The sequence below is a fragment of the Eleginops maclovinus genome, chromosome 22, assembly GCF_036324505.1.
Source record: "Eleginops maclovinus isolate JMC-PN-2008 ecotype Puerto Natales chromosome 22, JC_Emac_rtc_rv5, whole genome shotgun sequence".
Taxonomy (NCBI): domain Eukaryota; kingdom Metazoa; phylum Chordata; class Actinopteri; order Perciformes; family Eleginopidae; genus Eleginops; species Eleginops maclovinus.
The window spans coordinates 18268285-18294836 of NC_086370.1; the positions used below are offsets into that span (position 1 = coordinate 18268285).

The 26552-nt window shown below is 41.3% G+C and overlaps 1 protein-coding gene across 1 annotated transcript in view; it reads right to left on the reverse strand.

Annotated features, from left to right (window-relative positions):
* Window positions 1–2890: 2890 nt before the first annotated feature.
* The window catches only part of ccser2a (coiled-coil serine-rich protein 2a), a 53627-nt gene continuing 29965 nt past the window's right edge, over window positions 2891–26552 (reverse strand). The window contains 7 exon segments of the mRNA XM_063874999.1: window positions 2891–7698; window positions 7701–8217; window positions 19545–19691; window positions 23433–23549; window positions 23642–23707; window positions 25591–25771; window positions 25926–26034. Coding sequence (XP_063731069.1) covers window positions 7484–7698; window positions 7701–8217; window positions 19545–19691; window positions 23433–23549; window positions 23642–23707; window positions 25591–25771; window positions 25926–26034 — 1352 coding nt within the window. The 3' untranslated portion in view covers window positions 2891–7483.

Consider the following 26552-nt stretch of genomic DNA (forward strand, 5'->3'; position numbering starts at 1 on the left):
GGTATAAATTGTTATTTTAGTTCAAATCTGCAAATCTAATTTTGACATGCTCAGAGGAGACAAAGCCTTGGGGACCCCCTGTGATTTTGCTGCCCCCCATCGGTTCAGGGCAAGTGCAAAAAAGCCTTGCGGCAGTAACGCATTTCAGTTTAAATTTCTTTTTCATTTGGCACGCAGGCGGAGGAATGCAGTGTTTGCATGAATGTGTTATGGAGTGTTTTTTGAGCTTGAATCACTGACATTACAAGGTAAATGAAGCCATGTCCAAGCAAACACACGTGCAGTGTTTTGCACACTCTCTACAGCTTGTGGTAGGGGATGGCTTAAAGGAGACCAAAGCGACAGCTTCAGCTCTCGCAAAGCTCACCAAAGTTAGTGCATTGCTGCATACCAGCTCAACTTTCAAGGACGCATTTGAGGCTGAGTTTGGGGCGCGAGGGGGTATTCCTACCGCTGTGAATACCCGTTGGAATTCACAACTCAGACAGGTTGAGGTGGCCCTTCAGTATGACGAAACAAAGCTGTGTCAGGTACTGGAAAGCGTGGGGCACAAGGAACTGTCCTTTTCGGCAAGAGAGTGGTATCTGATGAATGAGCTATTGGATATCCTGAAGCCATTTGGGGAAGCAACAGTTTTAACTCAGGGAGAAAACGTGGTGACCATCAGTTTTGTTTTACCCTCGGTTCTGTCTCTGAATCATCACTTGGAGAGACTGAAATCTAAAGTGACACTCCTGAGAGGCCTTGTCAAGCCACTCCAAGCTTCTTTAAGAAGATTTCTTGGAATCTGCGTCAATGTGAGAATGGACAACAATCAAGGCGAAGTCTCTGCGCCCTTTTCTGATCCAGTCTATCTGAAAGCGGCTGCTTTGGATCCCGTCTTCTCCCTTCAGTTTCTGGAGCCCCATGTGATGGTCACACCGGATGTGAAGAAGGAAGTGGCTGATAAAGTGAAGGGTAAGCCTATAGTTCAATGTGTATTCATAAATTGATAACTGTAACTGATATGATGGCACTATGTTCCAGGAATTATAACATTTGCTCTTCAATATCTATCTCAACTGTTTTTCAGATCTTGTTTTAAAGGATGCTGCAGAGTTCCATCGGGCTGGGGCGTTTGTGGAGGAAAAACGTGAAGATGATTCCACTGACTAAGGGGAGGGCCTGTTTGCAGCATACAAAAGACCCATGAAGGAGTTTGTTGACAGTCCTACACTTCAGCTAAGTCACTATCTTGAAAAATGTGAACATCAGAATGTTCTTCTCTTTTGGGCAACCACTAAGAGTAACCTTCCATCATTGTTCCCTGTGGCCATGAGGGTCTTGGCTGTTCCTAATTCCAGCGCCCCGGTAGAGCGCGTTTTCAGCCATGGTGGTATTATAATGCGTCCCCATCGGTCACAGATGTCAGACACAATGTTATCTAGGTTGATTTTTTGCAAATGCAATTCATTTTGAGCTCTTCAGACATCTCCTTATTGTCACATGCACTGTACACTACCCCTCACTCACACACACGCGCACACGCGCACGCACACACACACACACACACACACACACACACACACACACACACACACACACACACTTACATTAGTACACTTCCTCTCTTTTCTCTATTCTCTCTCTCTCTCTCTCACACACATCCTTACATTTTCCTGATGACAGTACCCATATTTTTCTCTCAACTGTACTGATTTCAGTTGCACAGATGTTCTAGTTGTGCACAGATATCGAACACACTGTTGTCAAAGTTGACAAAGTTACAAATGCTATTCATCTTAAGTTCATCAGACATCTTATTTTCACACACACACACACACACACACACACACACACACACACACACACACACACACACACACACACACACACACACACACACACACACACACACACACACACACACACACACACACACACACACACACACACACACACACACACACACACACACACACACACACACACACACACACACACACACACACACACACACACACAACCTTCTCATTGCCACATTACTGTGGCACATGTTAGTTCTCTCTCTCTCTCTCACTCACTCACATTTTGGAGAGGCAACACCTGAGAAAAAAAATGGTTCACTTCTCATTTTCCCGATGTGAACCCTAAAATAACTGCCCCTATTTTTCTGGCAACTCTGCTGTTTTTGTAATGTAGTTTTGTAATGCAGATTAAACATTGTATATTGAAATATTAAGTCTCATTGTAATTAAAGGAAAATGTTTACTTACTGTAACTGCCCTGCTCAAGCACTGCTTTCAGACATCCACACAGCTCATATGCCTCACTGGTCAAGGCGCTTTACTAACTTTATGATCACATTGGTGCCTTCCGTGCTAATACAATTCAAACCCAATATTCACTCTCACTTCTTCTCTAAGATACTTTGAAGGTCTTCGGTCGCATGTGTATATCGTAAAAGAACACAGAAACATTGAACATATTTCAATTTGCATTTATAAAATTAGACTGTAAATTACATTCATATGTTACAATTATGATCGGTAGTCTAATAATTGCAATATTAAGTGAAGAGTACATGATGACTTGTTCAGGACTTGAAAAAGATCGGGACTGGGACTCGACTTGGCTTTGATGTGACTCGGACTTGGACTCGACTTGCCCTTCTCTGTCTTTACTTGGGACTTGACTGCGAAGACTTGGGACTGACTTGTGACTTGCCAAACAGTGACTTGGTCCCACCTCTGGTTTCAACACAACAGACGTATATATTACTGACTTCTTACACTATTGTTTAAATGCAATGAAACCTTATTGTGTTGATGGTCAAAAATGCAATTGTTATATAGTTTCACCATAAAACAATGATCCAATTTAAACAACATCCAAGTTTCACTTCTTTGAGTGTAGTTTCACAATCATACTTTATTTTCAGAAATAAAACCTAGACAGTGAAAGCAAAGGAAAAAGGTAAGAATGAAGTTTCTCTATGTTCTTGAACTGAGGTCAGCAGCTTTATGTTTGCAAGCGTTTGGCGATCCGGATCAATACACAACATTAACTGTCAAAGAAGAACCTCCAACCACGGGGATTTCACCTGTGGCCTCGCTTTCATAGCACGGCACCATATTCTGCTCTGATGTTTGACATTTAGCTGTGACCTACAGTTAAGCAGTTTATGGTAAACCAGCTGGAGGTTATTAGTCTAACATGCAAGCAATGTTGATGGAAATAAAAAAGCGTGGTAAACAGTGACCTTTGACCACTTACAGAAGGTTAACTGAAACACCCTTGTTAGATTTTTGGTTCAACCTTTATTGCAGTCTCACATGGCTATGAAAATAGAGTACCAAACAGACACACACTGGGAAAGAAGAAAAATAATATTAGAAATCAAAATATATTTCAAAACCAAGTGTCTTTAAATCCAGTTCAATGTTCATTCAGCATTAACAACTCATGTCATTTAAAGTGCTTAAGATTAGACTTTTCAAAAAGCTTGATTTGCTTTTTATTCATTTGCATAAAAGGTTGCAAAAAACAGTGTAACACTCCCCCACGTTTCAGCATGAAAACATTATTGCAGAGTATACAGGAGACAGTGCCTAACAGCTGTAGTGGTATTATAGGATTATGTAGTGAATGTGATTAACACAACGACCTTGCATGTTATGGTAAGAAAATATAAATAGCTATTGAAGCCTAATCAGTGGATGTACCGTGTCTGTGGCTGCTAGTCAAATATAAGGGTTACTCAAAAAATAAGCAACGGCATTTTTGCAACTTTACGCACTCTACTTTAAAACCATCAACAGGAGCAGGTAGAAGTGGCCACAACACAACTGCTCCTCATTATGGTTTTATACATGCATTAACTAATTATTTTTGGCAACTTGAAAGCAGCAGACACCAGCTGTAAACCCTGAACAACACATTGACACATTATAAAGTTTATACGGTCAATGTGCAAGCAAACAATAGCTTGCAGCAGTTACTCATTCACTCATTTGGAGTCATGTTTGTGTGCAAGTGTGTTGTTTCCTCTCCTCTTTGCTCATTTTTGCTAGCTGCAGCTCGATTGTAACTTAATCTGTCTCTCATATACAGTCTATGGTCTCTCTGCAGTTTGGTTTTGGGCAGGTAGGGTACAGCTGCCTGCTGCATCTGGAAATGACCTTGATGTACATTGACAGAGGTTAAAATCCTAGAGACTCCTTATACAAACAACAAGTCATTAAATCTGTTGTCGAAACACAAATACAGATTATAGTAAATATGCCTGTGTGCTTTTTCCTGTTGTGCAATGCAGCTTTAAAATGTGTGAGTCACAAAATCAAGTGAATCAAGATCCTGCATTAGAATCGATCCGAGTTGCTACAGAGAGCCCAGTTGTGGTTTTGTTATAGCAAAGCTAGCAAGACTGATTGTCTTGAATGCTAAACAGAGCAGAGACATTGATTGGGAGATAGGGAATACAGCACAGGGAGAGAAGGATGACAGTGCCCCGCTTCCCTGGCATGGGTTTGCCTTTGGCCTGTAGGCAGACACATCTTTCTCTCACACACTCACTAACACCAGAGAAACAGTGGCAGCCAGAGGTGTCTGGAGACACACACACACACAAACAGACGCACAAACATATAGCGGGCAACATTGATTTCCTGTTTGGCATAACTAAGCAGTTAGTGGACCATTCTCCGGACCACAGAGCCCACAAACAAACATGTTAAGTATTCTGTATCGCTCTCCTGTCTCTCGCAAACCTTCACTACGTTTTATAAACATTCACAAGCAGACCCGTCTGCCAGCTTATCCTCATCATAGCACATTCACTATTTCATCTCATCATCTATTATTCTTTGCTCTCTCTTCACACTCCGTGTTCTTGTCTCTCCCTGTGCATCTTTCTCATCCTCTCTTTATAAGTTCTGTCTCTGTTTTCATTCAAACAAAAGGTTCTTTCTTGGCTTCACATTGCGGAGTTGACTGCTTGGCTGGTTTGGCACAGTGTTGAACAACAGGTAAACACGCTTTATCAGCCACAGGGATCCACATTTCCAGCGTATTCCTGGGACTGCCACCTTTTTCTTGGCTGCCGTGGACAGATGGATAAATGTGTACATGGACGGCTCATTTTTAGAAAACGATAGGCCCATTTGTTTGGCTACAGGGAAGTGTGTGTGTGTGTGTGTGTGTGTGTGTGTGTGTGTGTGTGTGTGTGTGTGTGTGTGTGTGTGTGTGTGTGTGTGCGTTTCCTCTGAGTTTTGTGTCGCTTTGAGTTTTATCAGAGTTCTTGTGCGTGTGCGTCAATGTATCGTGTGTCCAGATGTGTATGCGTGTGATATGTCTGTGTGTCACTCTCTCTCTCTTTCTGTCTCACTCTGTCTATGTAGGGTGCATTATTGGGCGCAGTAGACCGGACAGTGCCAGAGGCGTACACCAAGCGGTCACGCGGCGTGACAGAGAAGAGAACTGAGTTGCTGTCAGAAGGCCTTTTTAACACACTGCTGCTCTCCGTTCGGGGACATTTTCGAGAGCGTTTGACTGCAAAAAGGGCTCCGCAAAGGAGAGATAAACACAATTCTCCAGAGCTCCTACAGAAAAACCACTAAAGCCCCAAAGGCTCCCTACCTGAAAATAACACACTAATACCTTTGATGTTCCCAAAGAGATGTGCAAGAGAGCGAGAGGAGGAGGGAGAAGAGGGGGGGGGGAAGACAGACACACACACTCACACACACACAGTATAAACACCAGGCAGCAGCTTCACACGTCCAATGAGTTCCTGTAAGCTGATATTTGTTGGTCATTAAGGGGAGGCCTGAATTGACTTCTAAGTCTTTATGTTTAAATTTCATTTTGATTTCATTTAATTATGCCATTTTTTAGAAACGTGGGTTTTCCTCAGAACTGGAAATGTTTGGTGTTTTTTCTTTTTATTAGGACACAGATTCAAAGACCCATATATAGTAAATTAGATTTGTTCCAAGCTTTTCTCCTCACTCAGGTCAAACGCAATATTTCCTGTTACTCTTCACTGTTTTCTATCTCCAAAGTAGCCCTACATTAACTGCTTCACACTTTTCAGTACTGTATGTGTTTGCTAATGGATACGAGTAAAGACTAAATCGTACCTGAGCACACTTAAGTGCGAGTGCTTTTTTACGCCGCTCTCTCGACTAAAGGATGAAACCATTATCTCCACCAGCTATGGTATTGTTTTTATAAGCCTGTATTCTGTCTGAGATGCATTCATTGAACACAGGGGGTGTGAGTTCAGAGGTTAACTCTGGATGCAACTGTAATAGAAACACGTATGCACTTCATCTCTACGTCTGTCATTTCTCACTTCCATACATACGCTGCAGATATACACAAACACATATTTTCTTTCTGGGAGTGACAGCTGTTTTTCAATGCAGCCCCCATGCCACTGCTTTTATGTTATCCTTTTTTTTTACCACTTTATGTTTTTGCCTCCATCTACCCCTGGGTCTGCTATTACACTGAAAAGGTCACATTTATGCCACCTCCATGTTTGAAACCAAACGCACCTGTGTGTCAGAGGGCACAGCTGTGAACTTAGACTTTTAAACTTGATAACAGCCGCGGGTACAAAACTACAGCTGTCCGGCTCTGAATGGTCACTATTATTCATTCATGAATATGCGCAAGGCTTTTTAAATGGACGTTTCTTCTTTCTTAAGTCCGCCTGAATCTGAAAACTGTCACATACCACTATGGAAGTTAAGATCCTGCTCATACTTTATTCAAATCAGTTATTGATGTTGGAGCTGCACATTTAGAAACAATACAGCAGACAGAAAACCAATGTCAGTGAAACAGGCAGTCCTTGAATGGTGGCTTAATGAGCGCAGTGTATGTTCCTGTGACATCCAAAAGGTAAAACAGTCACACTGTTATAATGGCTGAAGGGGGTGTTTACATGCCAGGCATGTTGTACGTGTGGTGTGTTTTCCTTCCTACTCTTTTCTCTTCTCCCTCTCTTCAATGCAGCTAATCAGCAGCTGATCGGTACCTGCTGGTGCACCTGAGACTGATGGCTGATTGGATCCCCTCACCCTCAGCTGGCCAATCAGCAGGCAGGGCTGATCATAAAGGAAGCAACCAGGAAGCTTTCTGTCTCCCTGGCCTCGGCCTGCTGCTGACACTATAGCCTGCATTATCCTTTTGTTAGTGTCTGATTCTAGAGAGAATCGTGTTTCAGTTTACTTTGAATGTGTGTGTGGTGGGAGGTGGAGGCGTTAGGTAAGTTTGGGGTACCCTCTACATTTCATCAAGTAGTTAAAACCTGTTAGACACACTAAGTTAGTGGATTGTTGCCACCCCTGTATTTTGGTTTGTTCCATCCTTAGAAGTGCAGAGTGAGGGTTTTTGTTTGAGTATTTGTTTTAAGGATATATTTGGAGACGTGGAGTGGGAACAGCAATGTCAGAGTGAATCCTGTTTTAAGTTCTGACGGGTGGAATTAGGCTCCTCAGGGAATCTTTGGCTTGGGGAGGCATGAGCGACTCAAAGGGATCAGGATCCTGGCTGACCCAGGGTCTCTGAACGTCCCCTGATCGGGCTCCTCCAGGCTGGCGTTTGAGCCCCGCGGATCCCCGAGAGGCTCCGATGCTCTGCGAGGCTGAAGCAGTGAAGTGCGACATAGACTTGGAGACTGAACCTGGGGTCCAGCGTTAAAGCAGGGAGGCCTCTAGACGGAGGGGGCAGCTGCTTGGTCCGGTTAGCCAGGGGTCCTAAGGAGCCCGGCTTTAGAGAGGCGAAGCCACCAGTGCCCCCTGGCTTGAGTGCGGGAAGAGACACGCGCTTGTGAAGGCGAGGGGGCTGCAGCATGCGAGGGCTAGAGGAACCAGCAGATTTAGGAGACACGGAGCTCTGCTGTATCGCAGCGGGTGCTCCCCCTCCACGCTGTGCTGCAGACTGAGCTTCTGATGCTGCACTGTCGCTGGCAGCGACTCCCTGTGGAGCTGCAGGACATGGGTGGCGTAGGTGGGTGCTGAGGAGACGAGTCAGCCCGTTGGGGTCTGCTTGCCCAGACTCATCTGCCATAAGGTCATCAAGGGGACGACAAACATCTCTATGCATTCCTTCTTCCTCTGATCTACTTCTTGTGAAGTCACTGTGGCCCTCGGTGGGGAGAGTTTTTACTTGTCTTCCCTGGTGGAGGTGCTCGTTGAGGCAGGGGTTGAAAGGCTGAAGTATTTGAGGCTGTAGAAAGAGAGAAGATAAGATAAAAAATGTTAAGGTGGGTATAAAATAGTCATGAACAGTCAGGGTATGATGAGGGACAGGGGATGTTGTTTTTTATCACATTCCAGAAATGACAGGATTTTAAAAGGTCACTGTTTTTAGTGACTTTGGTCCCTGTGGAGTCCCAGCTTTTGAATATTTTGCTGCTTCAAAGTTAATTCTGAATCAAAAAGCACACGCCTTTTTGTGACTGGTTTATTTACTCTTTAAAATCGTATCCTGTGTCTACTGCCAGTCACTCAACTACTACGCTGCCAATGGGAGAGGCAAAGTCACAGAGGAAGCCCTGACTCTGCAGATAAAAACAAGCTGAGGAGAATAACCTTGCCATGTGAATGCCCGGGATCTACTGAAGTCTTTGACTCGTTCTGTGATCGCTGCCTTAGAGGGACTTCAAAATATGAGAGCTATGATGCCTGCTGCCTGTGTTAGAACGTGCTGAGTCGTTAACCACATGAAATTTAGACCAACCATGGTGTTGTCCTCTACCAGGGGACATGGAGGGAATGAACACAAAATCTCAAACACCTGAACAATATAATGCCATTCCAAAACAGCCCTATAACAATTATCATCTCAGTGAAGCTTATTATGTTCAAAAATGGTGTTGTGTTAGACAGCTGCTAATTATCCGGCACAACGCAACAACAAACTAGCGCTTCAAAAGAGTTGAGCGAAACACCTCTTTGACACAGGCACGGCAAAAACTCATTATGACTTAGCAGAATTAGCATTTGTGTCAACAGCACAAAATGTATTGGCTTGGTTTCAATTGCTCATGTTAGATGTGTTTAAGATTGAAGAATTCCCCAACACTGTATGTCTGAATGATGTATAGGAACATACGATAGATTTCACCTTGATCACAACTTTTCCATATTACATTTCAAGAATACAGGGCCAACGGTGTTTATTAATCCATACAACCAACAGCAAGAGCAGAGATGCTCAAATCAGAAAACTAATCCAACATTGATGTGAATATCTTATATCGTATGAGAATATCTCTAAAAATATTTTATACTATTTTGTCTGCTAGTTCCAGGCATACTGACGGAGTTACTAGCAGCTCTTACTGCACTGGCCTTTTTCCATCAATGTCCTTCGGGCAGAATGTAAAGTATCCAAATCCACCTGGACCCATCTGAAGCTACATGAAAGCCTGAACTCACTTTTAGCAGAAACATACCCTCTGTGAGTTGAAAGTAAAAAGATCTCTGAGGATGTGAATATATAGCTGAGCAGGTCAAGCTACTCTGTCCTTTTCTACCATCAGTCATTTATGTTGTTTGTGGGAGGGAATGTCCGAGGCCACAGCTCCATCTCCTGGTCCCCTGCCACAATGCCTCCTCTGGCCTTGTGCTAACCCTTGTCCACTTCTAAGCATCTGTGTGTTGTTGTGTGTTTGTCAAGCAATGGAAAACTGATATTCGTTTTTTGAAGTCTGTAATTTAAAATGCTCTCACATAAAGAATGTTGCTTTTCACAGCGGCTCTGATTAGTCTGTCACTCAAAATCATGGGCATGTTATCAAGAGTTTTCTATCTATGTTATTTTCCTTTGCGACACAATTCAGCTCCTACGTGCTGAATCCCATGGTTCAGAAACAATATGAAAAATATCCACATTTCCCTAATCACAGGGGATAGGAAAGCAAATCACAACAAATCATTTTTATAGTTTTTCAGGTTAGACAATGTTGTTTATGGGAAGAATACTGACCATTGTCATGGCAATGACATGTTTAATTACAAGTTTTGCATTCAGTGCATATTTATAGCTAGCGCAGCTGGAGGAAGCCTCTGACAGTGAAGGCATCATGCGGGATTTATAGGCTTACAGTCAGTTATTATTGGGATCTACAACTGTCTGCTACAGATACTAATAATTAGCAGTCATCCTTTTTGAGCTCTTCCCTGCACTGCAATGAAGTTAATATCTCAGCCTGCTAATGATATCTATTGCTCTAATAGAAATGTTCTTTCTAACCAAGAAATACTTCAATGTGAAGCATCTTTAACACGCCAGGCCCCCATTAGCATCTCATCTCAAGCCTCTTTCACAGTGAAAAATGGGCATGTAGGGTAAATGATGTAAATGATCCCTGTAATGTCTATGGTAAGACAATGTGATTGCTGCACATAAGCAGATAGGAGTGGCAATATGGAGGCGATCCATTTAAAAGAAAGATTAGACTTAGTAGTAGCATTTAATATACGCAGTCGTGAAAAAGGCTGGTTTGGATTGTTTTCAAGTTTAAGAAGTAGAAATGGTGTGAGAGCAGGGTGTATAATTACTATGATTTGTCTTAAGCTTGCTGTGCTTTGATAGGGGAGTAAGTATAAAGGCAATTGCTAGGCTGTTATATGCATTCACTTGCCAAAACAAAGGATAATCTTAAATTGTATCGCTTTCAATACACTTTATCCAAATCCTTCAAGGGTAATCCTATAAATAATAGGGCAACTGGTCAATTGATAAAAAACAGGAAAAAAATCCACGCAAAGAAAGACATAGTCATGCACTATGAGTGTTTATAAGGCAAAAAGAAAAAAGACACCAAAAACGAAATGTAAAAAATATGCCACAAAAAAAAGAATCACAGCGGATTTCCTTAAGGAGAGCAAACCAAAGTACTTCACAGATCCACAGGCTGAACAACTTAAAAACAACTGAAAATCCAACGCAAAGCATGCAGACGCAGATTTAGAAGAAGCATGCTTCAGTCGTGCGTCATGGCGCTAAACCACAGCCCAGCGTGCAGGAGGCGGGGGCAACGAGGTAACTGCATGTTAAAGAATTGTTACTGTACCACGCCGTGTCAGTGAAGTACTGAACTAGGTGCTCCACTCCTTGTCACAGGCATTAAGTGTGGGGAGACAAAGGTATAAAGAGAGAAAACATGGGAGATTGGATTTTATTGTTGAGTGACAGATGACAGAGATGAGATGAGGAGAAGAAAGGGGTTGAAGGACAGGGAGAGAGAGGGAATGAGGTGCAGGAGGAGAGATACAGAGAGAAAACAGCAGACACTTGTTGGGGTTAAAACATTTATAATCCAGAATTAACTTCCAGCCCATGCTTACAAGGAAAGCTCATTAGATCAACAAACAAACACATGTAATGCAAAATAGAATTACTGCTTCCTCCATTCAGCACAACCTGTGTGAAGAGTCCAATTCATTAGTTCATTTCAGAACGGAACATTTCCATTTGTCACCGGCAAAAACTTGTTGGGTTGTTCAGAGTCATAGCTCTCAGTGGGAGGTCAAACAGCAGTCAAATCCAATACACCGACTATTTTCTACTATGTTTTTGTCATTCCCCCCCACTGTTTTTCTCCATGCAACCTAACGACAGAATTCTCGGCTGTACATACCTGTCAAAACACTCGTCAAATACAAGAGAACTTGAGACGAACACCTGAGTGAAAATTCACCTGTGCCACATTTTTTATCACCTTCCTTTTTGATTAAAAGCTGAGCCCCAAGAGGATACATCGAAAGAACACAGCGTGGGTTCTTGTCTTTGTTTTCTTTCTTTACCTTTTTGCTCTTTACTCTCTCACATGTGTATTTACCCCACGTCTATTTATCATTCCCTGCATTCTCTACTTGCTTCCTCATCAGCACACGCTTAACACAAAAGCTTTGTTGTCCGTGTTCACTGATGTTGCGACAGTGCTGTCATTGTTTCAACCGTCGAGTCTTTCTCAATAAAGTCAAAGTGTTTGTGTCTACAGAAAGATGTTGCAACGTGTTTCCTTCCTAAGCAATGACGGGGTAATGGTGCTGTGTACCATTTGTTCATGAACAGAAGATAGATCCACTGTTCCAGCAAATTAGATTAACTTTTACAAAACAATTGCAGGGGTCAAAGCGAGAGTAAGAAATGCAAGTTGATGCATCTTTTAGTCTGCTAGTTTCTGATTGAACACAGCTAATTAAGGCAAACTGAAGCTACAAATGGGCAGGACAGGGAAAAGGGCACAAGCAAAGTAATTGTAATGGGACAAGAAGTCAGACTGCGTTTACTGAAACAAACAAGGAAAACCATTTTGTACGTTACTAATTGTGTACCAGATTAACCTTGAAGTAGACATACAGCGCAAATCGTCCTGTAATTGAACTGTGAGAGAAACAGGGTTTGACTAACAGCGACAACTATATTTTCAGGCTGTTTACACACCGGTGTATGGAAGAAAGAGGCTGCAAAGGATGTTAGTGACTCACTCTGTCTGCGCTGGGGCATGCTGGTACGGGTCAAGCCCTGGTGCTGTGCCTGCCACGGGGACAGCAAGGGGGTGGGCAGCACACCCTACGCAGAGAAAAACACAAAGGACAAGAGGCATAACGTACCAGAACACACACACGCAAAAGCACACTCACAGGACAAACAAACACACAGACATGGGCACTTATTCTACCGTGGTGTAGAGACTCGTACACCATGTCAGGGTTAAATCAATGCTATGGACTTTCTCCAAAGTTCTTTAAACATAAAACTCACAGTATTAGTGTGAAAAAGGGTTAGTGTTAACATCAAGTCTCCCTCTTTCATTCTCCCTTAGGTAGCTTTTTTGATGAGAAAATACACTCACTGTCTGACGGAGTCATAAATATTCTACTTCGACTTGTTTCAACTATTCATCTAAGCTACATACATATAGATGATGTTTACACTGAGTGAACTATTCATCCCATGATCCTTTCTGGCAGCACTACTCCCTCAAATTTAAATATTCAATATAGAATTGGTGCATATAATTCTGTGTGCATTTCCCTGCAATTCAAGACAATGGATGTTTTATTTGGTGCTTATAAAGACACTTTCTCAAGTAGATAGAATATAGTAATCTATTTTGGGAGCACCCTGACTTTAACCCCCAAATTGTATTTAAATGGCGACCTTGGGCCCTCTGAAAGGCGCTATATCAATTAAAGTTATTATCATTATAATGGACGATCGTTTTGGTTCATCGTAGAGAATACTATAACTGTAAAACTCGTCACCACCTTAAGATTTTGTAAATAGGGGATTGTTAATGTTCACAAGCATGAAGCAAAACACAGCTTTTTATACTCATTGCCAATATTACTAGTATTTATGCTTTAATAATAAAAAAAGTGATAGTTTTCTCTCATTTATTCAGTAATATACTCATTATCATATAACACCTTTACGGCCTCGAGACATTCAGTTGTATTTATGCTGTTTTGCCCTGGGCCACCCTGAAAACCATTTTCTACCTTCATCTGTATAATTGCTTTTACATAAATACAGTAAAATCCATTACCAACCATCCTTCTTGCCAAGCCTGCAATCCATTGTAGAAAAAGCACTCCATTATAGGTTGTGTAAAAAAACAAGATGACACTGGAAAGGACAACTTTCCAATTCATCACCTTTAAGTCGACAGGATCACACTGAATTTCATCTATGTGTACTAAATATGCTGAAGACGTTTTTAAAAGTCTCTTTAGTGCCTCAGTTTTGGGTTACGCAAAAAGATGATTTCCTAAGATTGAAACTGATACACTGCTTTGCACCCAATTTGCCATTCCACAAGGTGATTTCCAGTAACCCACACACTGACAAAGTCTCTTGTGTGCCACTTCAATATGCTGCCATCTAAAATGCCTAACCCATGGACCAAGTGGCCAAACACCCAATTGCTTGATTGTCGCCTCATCAATCAGGATATATAGAACATAAAAAAACACCTGCTTACAACATGTTTGAATCGAACACAGCAGCGAGAGGCTTCAGGGAAAAAAGCGGTTTACACAATAGTCCCCTTCATCCCCATTGTTTGGACAACATCCCTCTTTAAAATTCAACCTTTATTCAAATCTCAACTAAACATCTGTGAAGTTTCGTGACTAAATCTCGCATGGTTGCGATGCTAAGGTTGTCACAAAATCTGTCCAAGGAAAAAAAAAGCACTGAGGCATGTCGTTTTTTCCCAGACAATCTGCAAACTTCATCTTTATCTCAACTTCATCATATCTATAAAGTTTTGTGAATGCATTTTGCAACACGATCATGGTCCCAGAATCTGTCCAAAGACTCACACACACAAACAACTGTAATTAGTTACACAAAGTGGCAAATCCATAGGTATTTATCACTAACACAAATACAGTATCTACCCGAGGCACAGTGTGAGTGTAGATAGATAGATAGATAGATAGATAGATAGATAGATAGATAGATAGATAGATAGATAGATAGATAGATAGATAGATAGATAGATAGATAGATAGATAGATAGATAGATATAGTATATTTCAGCCCACTTTCTGTCATTCTGTCTTCCAAACATTTAGTTAGACCCACATCTACACTTCAAATCAGTACCTGAAATAACACAAGCACTTTCATTGATTCCACATCTTCAGGTTAAGCAATTCAAAGATTGTGGCCCCCATCAGGAGAGGCAAAGTGAAGGTGCAGCAGGGCCATCATTTGAAGGAGACAGACCGGCCATAACCTTATAAAGTGTTACTTCTTTTCTCAATTGTGGAGAGCGCCGCAACCCAAATAAGGCACTTATATAGAAGAGAGAAGCAGTGGATCTGTCAGAGGGAGGAAGGAACAGAAAGAGAGGGAGAGACCGTGAGAAAGGGAAGCTAGCAACTTCTCAGCAAGTCCAGTACAAGCTTTTTCAGAGCACTCCTGGTGCGTCTGCTATAGGGGGGAACAAGTTCCCCTGATTTGTTCTCAATGTCCATGTTCTTCCTTGAAAACCCACAACTGCTTCAGCAGGAGGTCTTGGCAGAAGTCTCCTGCCGAGGCTTTATTTTCAGGGAGGAAAACCTCAGGCTATGAGAACCAAAGGGGATGTTGAAGGACTCTCGGACAATTCTGACAGTGTCTGGCAGCTTTATTAAAACTCTGCAGCGGCCTGTCAATTTTTTCAGTTTTACATTGCTGTAAAGACTCTACAATGAAGGGCTGAGAGAGCTTTACAAGGCCAGAGAGACAGAAATGGTGAAAATATGAAAGTTGTTCATATTCCATCAAGTTAATCAAAACTTCTTTCACATCTCCCCTAGCAGTCCAGAGAGCCTGGGTTATATGCCTAGTGGCTCTTGCCAGTGAACTTCAGCCAAGGCCAAATGCCCTTCTTGCAATGTTAACAAAATATAAAAATAATGCATGCATCCAGGATTCGGATCCACTAAAATATTGAATGGGTTCTTCCTTAGTCAATGCCATGCCATTCCCCCAAGTTTCATGAAAAAGGGGCCAATAGTTATCCTGTTGACAGACTGACAAACAAACGTACAGACAAAACCAAAACATAAATCCTTGGCGAGACAAAAATACCATATAAGCATTGTGTAAAACTATGTTCACTAGAGTCTTATCTCAGAGCGATTTGCTAAGCTACGCTGCCCGTGCAGGTTCCCAAACGCAGATGGCGAAACTTGGAAAAGTAGGACAAGAATTCTCAACTAAAGTAAAAGTATTTTCTTTGTGATGCTACAACCTTTTCATCAAATAACAGCAGTATTTAGAAGAAGCCATGATGCTAATCCCCTAATCCACCTCACAGAGTTCCTCCTGGTTCGCTAACCCCAGGTCTGGCCACAACGTCTCACTTCACAGACTTTGGCAATTAAATCCTCACCTGTCCAACGTGACTCTGCTGTGCCTCGTGCATTAATAAGTGTGCAAGAGTAAGTCAGTGTGTGTTCATTTGTGATGGTGTGTCTGTGGTTAAAGGGGGCAGACAGAGGGGATGTGGGTGGCGAGGTAATGTCAGGATCTGAGAGGCAAAAACTTGTTCTTTCAGCCTGCAGCTTAGCGCTGATCAGTGAACCCTGTTCAATCCTCATGGCTCTCCCTCAACTACCCCCCCCCCCCTCACTCTGTGTGACAGAAAATTGATCCAATTACAACTTAGCTAAGAAGTGGAGGGTAACGTCAGAGAAGGAATGACAGAACACAGAAATACAGGGGTGGAAAGAAATCACAGAAGCAAGACAAGAGGCAAAGGAAGAACATAACAGAGTGAGAGCAGGAGCGATAAAAATACATGAAGGGTGGTGTGAGAGGGGATGAATAGGTGAATAAGAGGATGTTTAAAAGGCACAGAGGAGTACGAGGGTAGCTGTAATTATCTTCTCTGTCTGCCAGTGATGAAACACTGCCTATTGTGTTACCATTGTTTCCCTGATGCTGTTCATCTGGTGTTTGTTTAAATGGGTTATTAACAAGGTCGGCTCAGTCTGCTGAACTCATTGTTAAGTCACAGTGAGTGTGCCCCGCACTTGAGTACAAGAGATACATGTGGCACAACCCACACACACATACACAAACACATGCATACAATCAGTTTCTCTCAGAACACAAACACACACAAATACAAGGCTGCTTAATTTCTATTGTGCTACAACCGAAATTACAACAAAACAAAAAACGCTTATTTTTTTCTCGAAAAACTGAGGAGGCGCAGAAACATTTATCCTGCTGTGGTTGCTCTGGGGAGCTATTCAGAATGTTATTTTTCTACAAGTGACATTTAACTCGTTTCTAATGTCACACTACAAAAATGCATGAGCGTCTTTCTGCTACAAGTGTGTCTGCTATATCTCTGCCTCTGACAGACATAATACTCGTGCCGTATTGTGAGACTATTTTTCCTCCCGAGTCCGCTTTTGGACTCCAAATTGGATTGTAAGCAGATTAAAATGAGAAGCTGCGGGAGCTGGTGCCCGAAAGCCTTTGGTTAGGATGTGTTGCCAAAGCCATCCTACAGACCGAAGAAGTCAGGAGACGAGTTCATCCCAAACAGTGAAATTGGTTAAAGCAGCCTACAGAGCTAAAGCACACAAAGTCAGAGAAGAAATTAGGATAATGAATGTCTCTTTAGGATAATATATCAACTGCTTGAAGATGCCGCATGAATAAAGAACTGTAAACTGAAAAATAAATGTCCTCAGACAGCCATGTCAAAAGGGTGAAGAGCAAAAGCTTACTCCGTTGTTATACTCTTAATCTGAGCTCTAAGCAAAGACTGATTTCGCCTTAATCCATGTTCGTGTTCACTTACCTCCAGACCTCCCAGAACCAGGGTGCACGGTGAGCTACTGATAAGGCAATAGACATCAGCATTAGCGATATAAAAAGCTTATAGCTACTGTCCTTTGACATCAACAATATTCTAGGCTGATCTCTTCAGTTTAGCACTCAAAAAATACTATCTGAGGGCAAAAGCTACTCCAGTGCTCTGTTACAGCGGCACTTTAAATGTCAGAGGAGCAGAAAATCAACAGGAAAGGGCATTTCAGAGTTAAGAGAAAAAGAACAACAAATATGACAGTGGATTATGAATGTCTACTTGTGTGTGTTGGACGAGAAGAAGTGAAAAGTGAAAAGGGGAAACAATCAATGTGCAAGGGGAGGAAAAGAATAGAATATTTGTGTAAAGATACCAAGGGTTAGAAAGAATAGCTAAACAGACCGACTTGCTAAAAAAAAACTTTGAAAGATTGCAAAAAAAACAGATATGTAGAAGCTTTGTTTGAGGAAGACTGTGAACCCAGAATTGCTGAAGGTGCTAAACATGTCAGTGCGCTACCAGAAGCTTTGATACCATCCAAAAGTTTTTAAAAAATAACAGAAAAAGAAACAATCCCTTTCTCTGCAATATTTGTTTACTCTCCGCTCTCTCTTGTTGTAACCTTGTCAAAAACCACAACAAAGAACTTGCAGCTAACCTTTACGAGGGATTACATTCTCTGAAAAATAGAATGCCACTAACATAACTTTGTTTGTGCCCACAGCGCTGCAACACGCAGTCTGAAGAAAAAGTCATGTAGATAAAAAGGGAGAGAAAAGGGAGGACGGTGGAAAACAAAACAGAAATATCAGAAAAACAGATAGGGTTATTTCTCGTCTCAGAGAAAATAAATAACCCAATCTGTCTGTGTTTTAGCGTGTTATTATACACCAGGCGCTACAGGTCACAGGTAGATATTCCCACCATGGAGATGCTTCCCAGAGAGCACAGCTAGTCTTCCTTTGATGGTTGCCATAGCAACTGTTAAACCATAATATGCTGTTGTGGTAGGCAGGAACATATATTATGTTGGTTAGTGAGCTTGTTTTTATTTATTTCCTCTGTAGACAATAACATATACTTCAAAATATATTTTACACCCTAGGCCTCATCTGTACAATTGATTACGACAATTAAACAGAGAAAATCTCTTTGGTAAAATGTTTGAATTATTGACGCAACGTAATGTCCTTAAACTGCTTATTTCTGTCTCTTCTATTGGGTGTTTGTGACACACCCTGTGAGATGAGAGCAGGTCAATTAGGAGAGTGTTTACTAGACCCCCTGCCTGTTGCACTCCTGCTATTGAATCAATACTTGGCTGCCACACAGCATGCTATTGTGGCATGATACTGAACACATTGAGCACATATCTAACCCGCCCACCTTCCACCTATCTATCTCTCTGTCTAAATACTTACTTCCTTTAACTTGTCTTTTTTCTTTCCACCCTTTAGCTCTTCATCCTCTCTTCCTCAGTCAATTGAAGATAAACACCAGCTTCACAACTCCTAGTTCAGCGTGAGACAGCGTCACAAGCCCATTGACATCGTAAAAACTGTATTCCATAGAGGGGACATGGTGTACTTGTTGAACAATTCAGACATGGCTGGCCTGAGAGGGGCAGCCGATAAACTGGTTGAGTGAATTAAGCATGTACTTAGTAACCAGTGTATCTCAGCTGATAGGATTTAGTATAAAGATCTTTGTTGAAACACACACATTCATTCTTAACCAGTTACAGAGATCACATTCCCAACTTCACTGCATAACAACAAAAGGTGTTCATCTGTGGAACAACTGTAATGATGAGCTGAAATACTGTGAAACTTTGCTTTAAATGGTTATGAGCAGGACCGATGATTTCCCGATTATTTTTTGTCTTTGAAAATGTTGATTTTGGTTTACCTGTATAGAGTATTTGATTATTATTATTTGTACTATCATTTATTTTTTAATTTGTACAAAGAGATTCATTTGATTTATTTTTTAAAGCAAGGTAAATATCACGACCGCTGACAACCATGAACTGATCTCTGTATGACAATGTTTCTTCTCGCCCCTTTTGAACATGAACTTTATTATTTATACTTTGTAAAAAGATATTTTTTAACATGTTCAATAAATTCACTTTAAAAAAAGATATCAGTATTATTATTTTTTTTTGGAGCACTTCAGGAGGGCTGACATGGGTGCAGTGGATGTTTGGACTCACAGCATGGCTCGGTGGTCTCCAGTACGTCTGCGTGGCTTTGTCGTAGTGATGCTGCATCCGCCTGTCCACCTGTCTGTCTCCCTGTCGTAGTGAAGAGGGTGCCCTCTGGTGGTGACACTGACACCTGACCGGCCGCCCTTGTGCAGGCTGAGGGGGTAAGAATAATTGAATCAATGAAAGATGCTTATTAATAACGACTGGAAGTTGTTTTTATTAACTTATTTTGATCTGGGCCAAATGTTCCTACTTCTTCATTAATGCTAGCAATAAGCAAGTCACTCTGCAGGGCAAATCATTTGCAATTAGCACCAACTCAATTGAACTTTTAAACCATAATTCAATAGAAATTGACTTGGATGCTTGAAGAGAATTTAAAAAGAAAGAAAGAGATAATTCATTTTGGGATTTTATATTTTGCATTTGGCCTACAGTTAATGAATAACCTTTGCCAGAATAATACTGCTGGAAGGAAAACCACCAACTTAGTTGTGAAATATCAGATATAATAACATGAACAAACAAACAGAAAATAAATAAATAATGTGCAATATCTTCTGCAAACAAAACAAACAATTAAGGACTATTTTTTGCCGAAGCAAGGAAATTATCGTTTGTGCATCTTCACTTCTTCAGATCGAAAGTGGGAAAAAACTGATTGAAACGTTAACATACATTTTTTATTAAAACTGACGTGTGAAAAACAAGCCCTGGTTGTGAGTGGTTACAATTACCCTTAGATGTTAAGTAAAAGATCCTTCACTCAATGAAACTCACCCTGACATTAATTTAAGCACATGACAGAAAATAACCGCCTCTTTCATCTGTCAAAACCACTGTGACTATCTTATCTCTATAAAGGCTCTCTATCAGCCTTTACTGTGGATGATAAGCTCAATCCGATATGGGAACAAATACCAGAGCAAGGATGTGCATTACCTCATTTTGTACCTATTTCTGTAAGAAGTTAGTGTTATGCGTTAATGAATTGCAGAGGAATATGTACATGGCTTCAAGGACGACAGCAGAATCTGACAGAAACTGCTCAATTTCACCAGCTCGAAAAAAAGGAAGAGTGCGTAATCATGAGCGGGCTGTCTCCACAGCCGTGGAAGCAGCTTCCAAAACTGCATTCTGTCAAGTCAGACTGAAAAATCTGTTTTCTGTCTGTGATGGTTCCACTTTTCTTTATCGCATTATTTCATTTTGTCTACTCCCAGCTCCACACACACACAGACTTTCTGCTGGCTGCCACACACACAGCTTCTCTATTGTTTCATAATCAGTCCATTATGATCAATTCAGTCAACTTTTCTCTCAGCGTTTTTTCTGTAACACTTCACCTCCCCTCACTCTTAAGTACCTTTGCCTCATAACCGGTTTGGAGGAGAAAAAGCAGATCCAGTAGCTGTTGAAATTCAAATTATTGATATCATATGGGCCGTGTGACTGGCGATCTTCACAGAATTTGAACAAGCGTTGGCCTAATTGGTATTATTTCCAAAAATGTGGGGTTGGTCAGCCCATTAAACACTTCCAAACCCATTTAGTTTGTTTCATTGTTGTTGAATCTTGTTCTGAAGGGACATCAGAGGCTATGTGAACACAAACCAGCTTCAGCATTCTTCTAACGTAACCTTGGTGGCCCCACATAGTGCTTTCAGACAGAGCCGGCAGACTAAATACCTCGGTTTCCGTCTTATCTTCTTATAACATCTTCCCTCTCACAACCTCACCGCTCATTAATGTCAGACACAGATCCGAAAATGTCCTTCTCGTTTTGCTTGTTGTGTTAGGTGAGGGTGCAATAATATTGTGCTCAGCTGAAGAACTTGCAGTGGGCAGGTACTAATTCTAATTGGAGGCATAGAATGCGGCAGGGAGGCTGGAGGACAGACCCTGCTTTGACATTATGGTATTTCTCTATACGACAGGGATTTGAATAATGTCAGCCAGGCATACGGTTATATGGCTAACAAGCGATCCTGGTCAAGACACTAATGAAGGTTGGGAGTGGAGATGGAGTCAGCTTAAAGCGAACAGAATGGAGGTTATCGAAGTGCGTGAGTAGACACTGGAGTGCATATGGGAGCAGAAAAATGAACTCCAATCTACGATAAAGGGTACAACAGTATGTCTTCCCTGACCATGGTGGATCCACTCATCTATCACAGGTAGTTCCTCAATCCCTCAATGTGTCACAAAGCACAGGGTGAGGATGTTTGTAGAAACGCTATTTTTCTATCTTTATAAAATCTGTCTGATATTGATGTATAAAAAAAACCAAAAAGGTAGTTGAAGGCTGTGCTCAGACATTTCAAGACTGAGGAGAAATGGTGTCATGGTGATGAAACACCAGACGAGAAGCTACATGCTTGCAGGGCATGATAGCTACATGAAAGCAGTCAACAAACATGAGCAGGAGCTATTACAGCCCTGAGTGTACGTGCTGGAGGAACACACGCCTCTATGTACTACTACATGGAAGATGAACCTAAAGTGATTTTCAGTGTACGAGCCTTGATCATTTACTTGTCAGGTACAAGCGTCACCTAAGTTCATGTGTCATGTAGAGTGTTTCTCACGCAGCATACTTTGAACATGTATCACAGCTGCATCTTATCATAAAGAAAAAGCTAGAGCTCCTTAACCACAAATCCTTCATATTGGCAAATATGGTTGTGTAACATCAATTCCAAATCATGCATTTGTGTCATTTTCAAAGTCTGATCTGACCCGCAATATTCATAGATGTTTGCACCTTATGCATCCAATATTGCCATTAGTTTTTCTTGCATAAACCAATGGTCTAAGAGAGGGTTGCATTTGCAAAATCTCTCAGCGATGATCTTGTTTCTAATCTCACTAATGACAGTTATTAAACACCTTTCAAACATAAATACAACAGACATTCATCAGCAGAACTAATTCACATACTAGACTTAAATAAAAAACTGTCAAGTGTCTATACTACCAGTGATAATGTCAGACAAAAAAGGATCTGCACGCCTTACAGATAGCTCCCAGCAAATGTAATTTATCAGAGCAACATTCTGATCCAACAGATATCTTTGTCAGGCATTGGCAAACCTATTTGCTGTTCGCTCGGAGCTACGAGTACAAGGTGCAGATCTTGTCAGATTTTGTCAGACATTCGCCTCCAGTTTGTGTGATGATTCAGCACTTATAGAAGTGTTTTGGATTTACGTGCCCTACGCTTTGTTATGGTCCAATATAAACTGCCCGGCCAAAAAACAGGTCACAAGCCTGTGGGGGGGCAGGGCTATGATCTGGGGTTGCTGCAGTTGGTCTGGTCTAGGTTCAGCAACGTTATGTGTCCAAAGAATGAGGTCAGCTGACTACCTGAATATACTGGTATACAGGTTATTCCATCCATGGATTTTTTCTTCCCTGATGGCACGGGGCATGTTCCAAGATGACCAATGCCAGGATCCATCGGGCTCAAATTGTGAAAGAGTGGTTCAGGGAGCATGAGACATCATTTTCACACATGGATTGGCCCCCACAGAGTCCAGACCTGAACCCAATTGAGAATCTTTGGGATGTGCTGGAGAAGACTTTGCGCAGTGTTCCGAATCTCCCGTCATCAATACAAGATCTTGGCGAAAAATTAATGCAAGACAGAAATAAATGTTGTGATGTTGCAGAAGCTGGTGGAAACGATGCCACAGCGAATGCGTGCCGTAATCAAAGCTAAAGGCGGTCCAACGAATATTAGACTGTGTGACTTTTTTTTGGGCTGGGCAGTGTATAAGACAGGGCGACTATGTATTCCTCTAATTGAATAGCTTCAATGTAATCATATTTCCATCTGACAGAATACATTTCCCTTTTCAGGCTTTTCACTTGTATCAGTCCTTTCTCACTCACCATGTGTTCCCGCTGATGTTGTAACTGTTGGCACTGCAATGTGAGCTGAGCAATGGTCTTGTCTCGACTCCTCAGCTCCTCTCTGAGCACCTGCACTTCCTTTATCAGCTCCTCCAACTGAAAAAACACAGTGTACTGTGAAGGAAACTGGAGAAAAATAAAGAATATCCAAACAACCACTGATACACACCTAAGGTAAAGAGTGTTACCTGTGATGCAGTGGTATTGTCTTCAATCTCTTCAGGAACATCTGCTGGAGAGTCAGTATCCTCAAGCTGGAAAAAAACACACACAGCGAGATGGCTCAATGGCGGTTGCCTTAGGCATGCCTCAAGAGCAATATTTCTGCCACATTGAAATAACTTTACTCTTTAGAATATTCTTTGCTGACCATGAAATGTCAGCCACAGACGTTATATACCTCAGACAGAGCGGAGTGATTTTTAAACTTTAATTACATTCATTTCATAGAGAACAAAAATGTCGCTAGAAGCTGCTGAAATAAGGGCAGCAATCAAAAGAATATTCAGCGAAAACTTTAATTACATGTTTTGATTATTTAACCAATCACGGTTTAGATAAAGAACTGGGTGATTTCAATTTCAAGAATAATTACAAATTCCAATCAAAGGTTATAAGTATGATGTCTTGAAACTGCAATGTTTCTCTGGCTAGGAAAAGCAAAAAGGGATCCAATTTACACAGACATACAGAAGAAAAAATAGTCCTAATAATAATCAGCAAATGTTTGGAAGTTTTATTCATTCTACATATAATTAATTTGTCATTTGGTGGGGAAATTAACAAATGGTGATTAATATTCATCAAATACTTAAAGTAAAAACATTTAATTCAACACTAGATTCCACCTGCTTCTTGTTATGTGGTGTTAATCAGTTAGAACCAGCATGTCTGGATGTGTGACACAATAAAGCAATGATCAATTAGGATTCAGAAAGGCTAGTGGCTCATTCGATATGTGCTACCTTGTGCTCAACATAATACTAAAACGCAATTAAGAAGTCTGGTACTACTTGAGGCTATACAGCAAACGCCTTTGATTAATTGCAGTGTGCACAATGAACACATCTGAAGAAGACATTTGATTCAAATGCAAAAGCAGAATCACTTTTTAAGCTGTAGCGGGGAAATTGAGTCGAAGCATTCAAGATAATTTCATTTTACAGAGTGTGCAGTCTGAATAGCTTATGCATTTCAGCAATTTCCAAGATGGGTTGGAGTGTTTTGCAGGAGTGTGGGACTTTCAGCTCATAGGCAAGGGCTCATTTCTATAGGTGACATCTTTTATTCCTCTCCTCTCCTTTCCTATCACCCACTCTTCTTCCCATGAAATAGATTTGTCTGACAGACAAACTGACAAGATCTTTTATCTGATCATTTTCACAAAGCGCATGAAACATGCATCACATATCCCACAGACCGTGCATTTAAAGAGAAGGAGGATAAGGGCATTTAATAACCTCAGACTGCAGTTGCTGACAAATTGATGTTTTAGTAATAAAGGGGCAAATACACAAAGGAAAGCCTCTGAGTTTAACACCAGGTGTTTGACAGCACTTTGGGGTCCGTGGGCGGTGAGTCGATGATAGGATGTGGGGGGGTTGATACATTTTGTTCCCGTGTGATGACAGGATTTATAAACTGATTTAATTAAACATTTAATAACTTTTAAATATTTAAAGTCGAAGCGCATTACAGATCATGACTAGCTTAGTTGAGGTTTGCCAGAAAATAATTCTCATGTTGCTCCCACAGGAAAGCAGTGCAGTGGAGCAAACTCCTGCCATCTTAAGAAGATTAATAAAACTTATCTCAAACTAATATAAAGCTGCATTTAACAAACATTGTCTGAAATCTTACCCAAAATTCCGAAAGTTTACATTGTTTTGCCTACTATAAGACCAAACGAAAAGCCTGGGAGTGGCAATAATACCTGAATGTAATATATGTGTAGCATATTCAACAGAATTCATACAATGGTAAACATATGTGTGTTAGTGCATGTACCTACCAAACAAATGTCTTTTTATGTTGTGTTGACCTCTTGTAGATCTCTCTACATGCATGCATATGTGTAAGAGTGAGCAAGTTCTGCTACATGCAACCGTACACCTCTGTGTTCATAAATGGGTCTTACCTGTAGTAACGTTTTGAGCCTGAGAAGCTGGTTCTTGAGCGAGCTGCAGTCCTGAGTCACGTGTTCGAGTGTGAGTTCATCCAGCATCGCCATGTAGCCATGCTGCCTGCCTTCCAAGGGGACAGAGCGTGAAGAGATCTTCGAAGCTTTGAGACCATCGTAGTGTTGAACAACATGGGCCCTGAGAAAATTACATAAAACCCAAAGGAGAAAGTCACAGAGAGCCAGGCAGAGGGAATACAGAATGATGTTGGCTTTGTGTCTTTGCTTTTTACATTCTACTTTTTTACTTTTCTCTTCTGGCAACATGTTTTATTCTTCCAGGCCTAACCAACCTGCTATCGTTGTAGAAGTTTTCAGGTCCACTCCAGCGATGGTGTCTACGCCGCTGCCCTTGCCGACCGGCCCTCTCTGAGCGCTCAAAGTGGGACATCCTGTCAGCGTCTATGCAGAAGAATTTGGAACACAATAAGACAGAGTAAATAAACCTGAGAATACCTAAAACAGAAGAAGAAGCAAGTGAGCGATGAAGGAGCATATACACTTTTTTATCTGAGTTGAAATGTATGAAGCCAGTGTTTGGGATATGGAGAGAAACTATAAATCCAAAGAAATAAAACTTCAAGAAAATAACTTCTGCTTCTGCTTTGTTGAAGTGGAGTGGATGTTTGTTGTTAAAGATAAGCAGCATTTCTGCAAAGATTATAATTGATGTTTTTCTCTTTTCCCTGCCAATTTCTGTCTTTTACTACCACTCTACGGCAAACAAAAAGACCAAGACTGAGAGTCAATGTTTCATACCTTGTGGTAATGAATACTTCTGTTTATTGTATTTCAGATACCCTTTCTTGAGTATCTGCATATAAATCATGATCTCATCCCACCCCTTTATTCTCTAATCATCTCAAATTTCTCCGACATCAAATGCAAGCACGCGCTCACACACACAGTGACAGGCCATT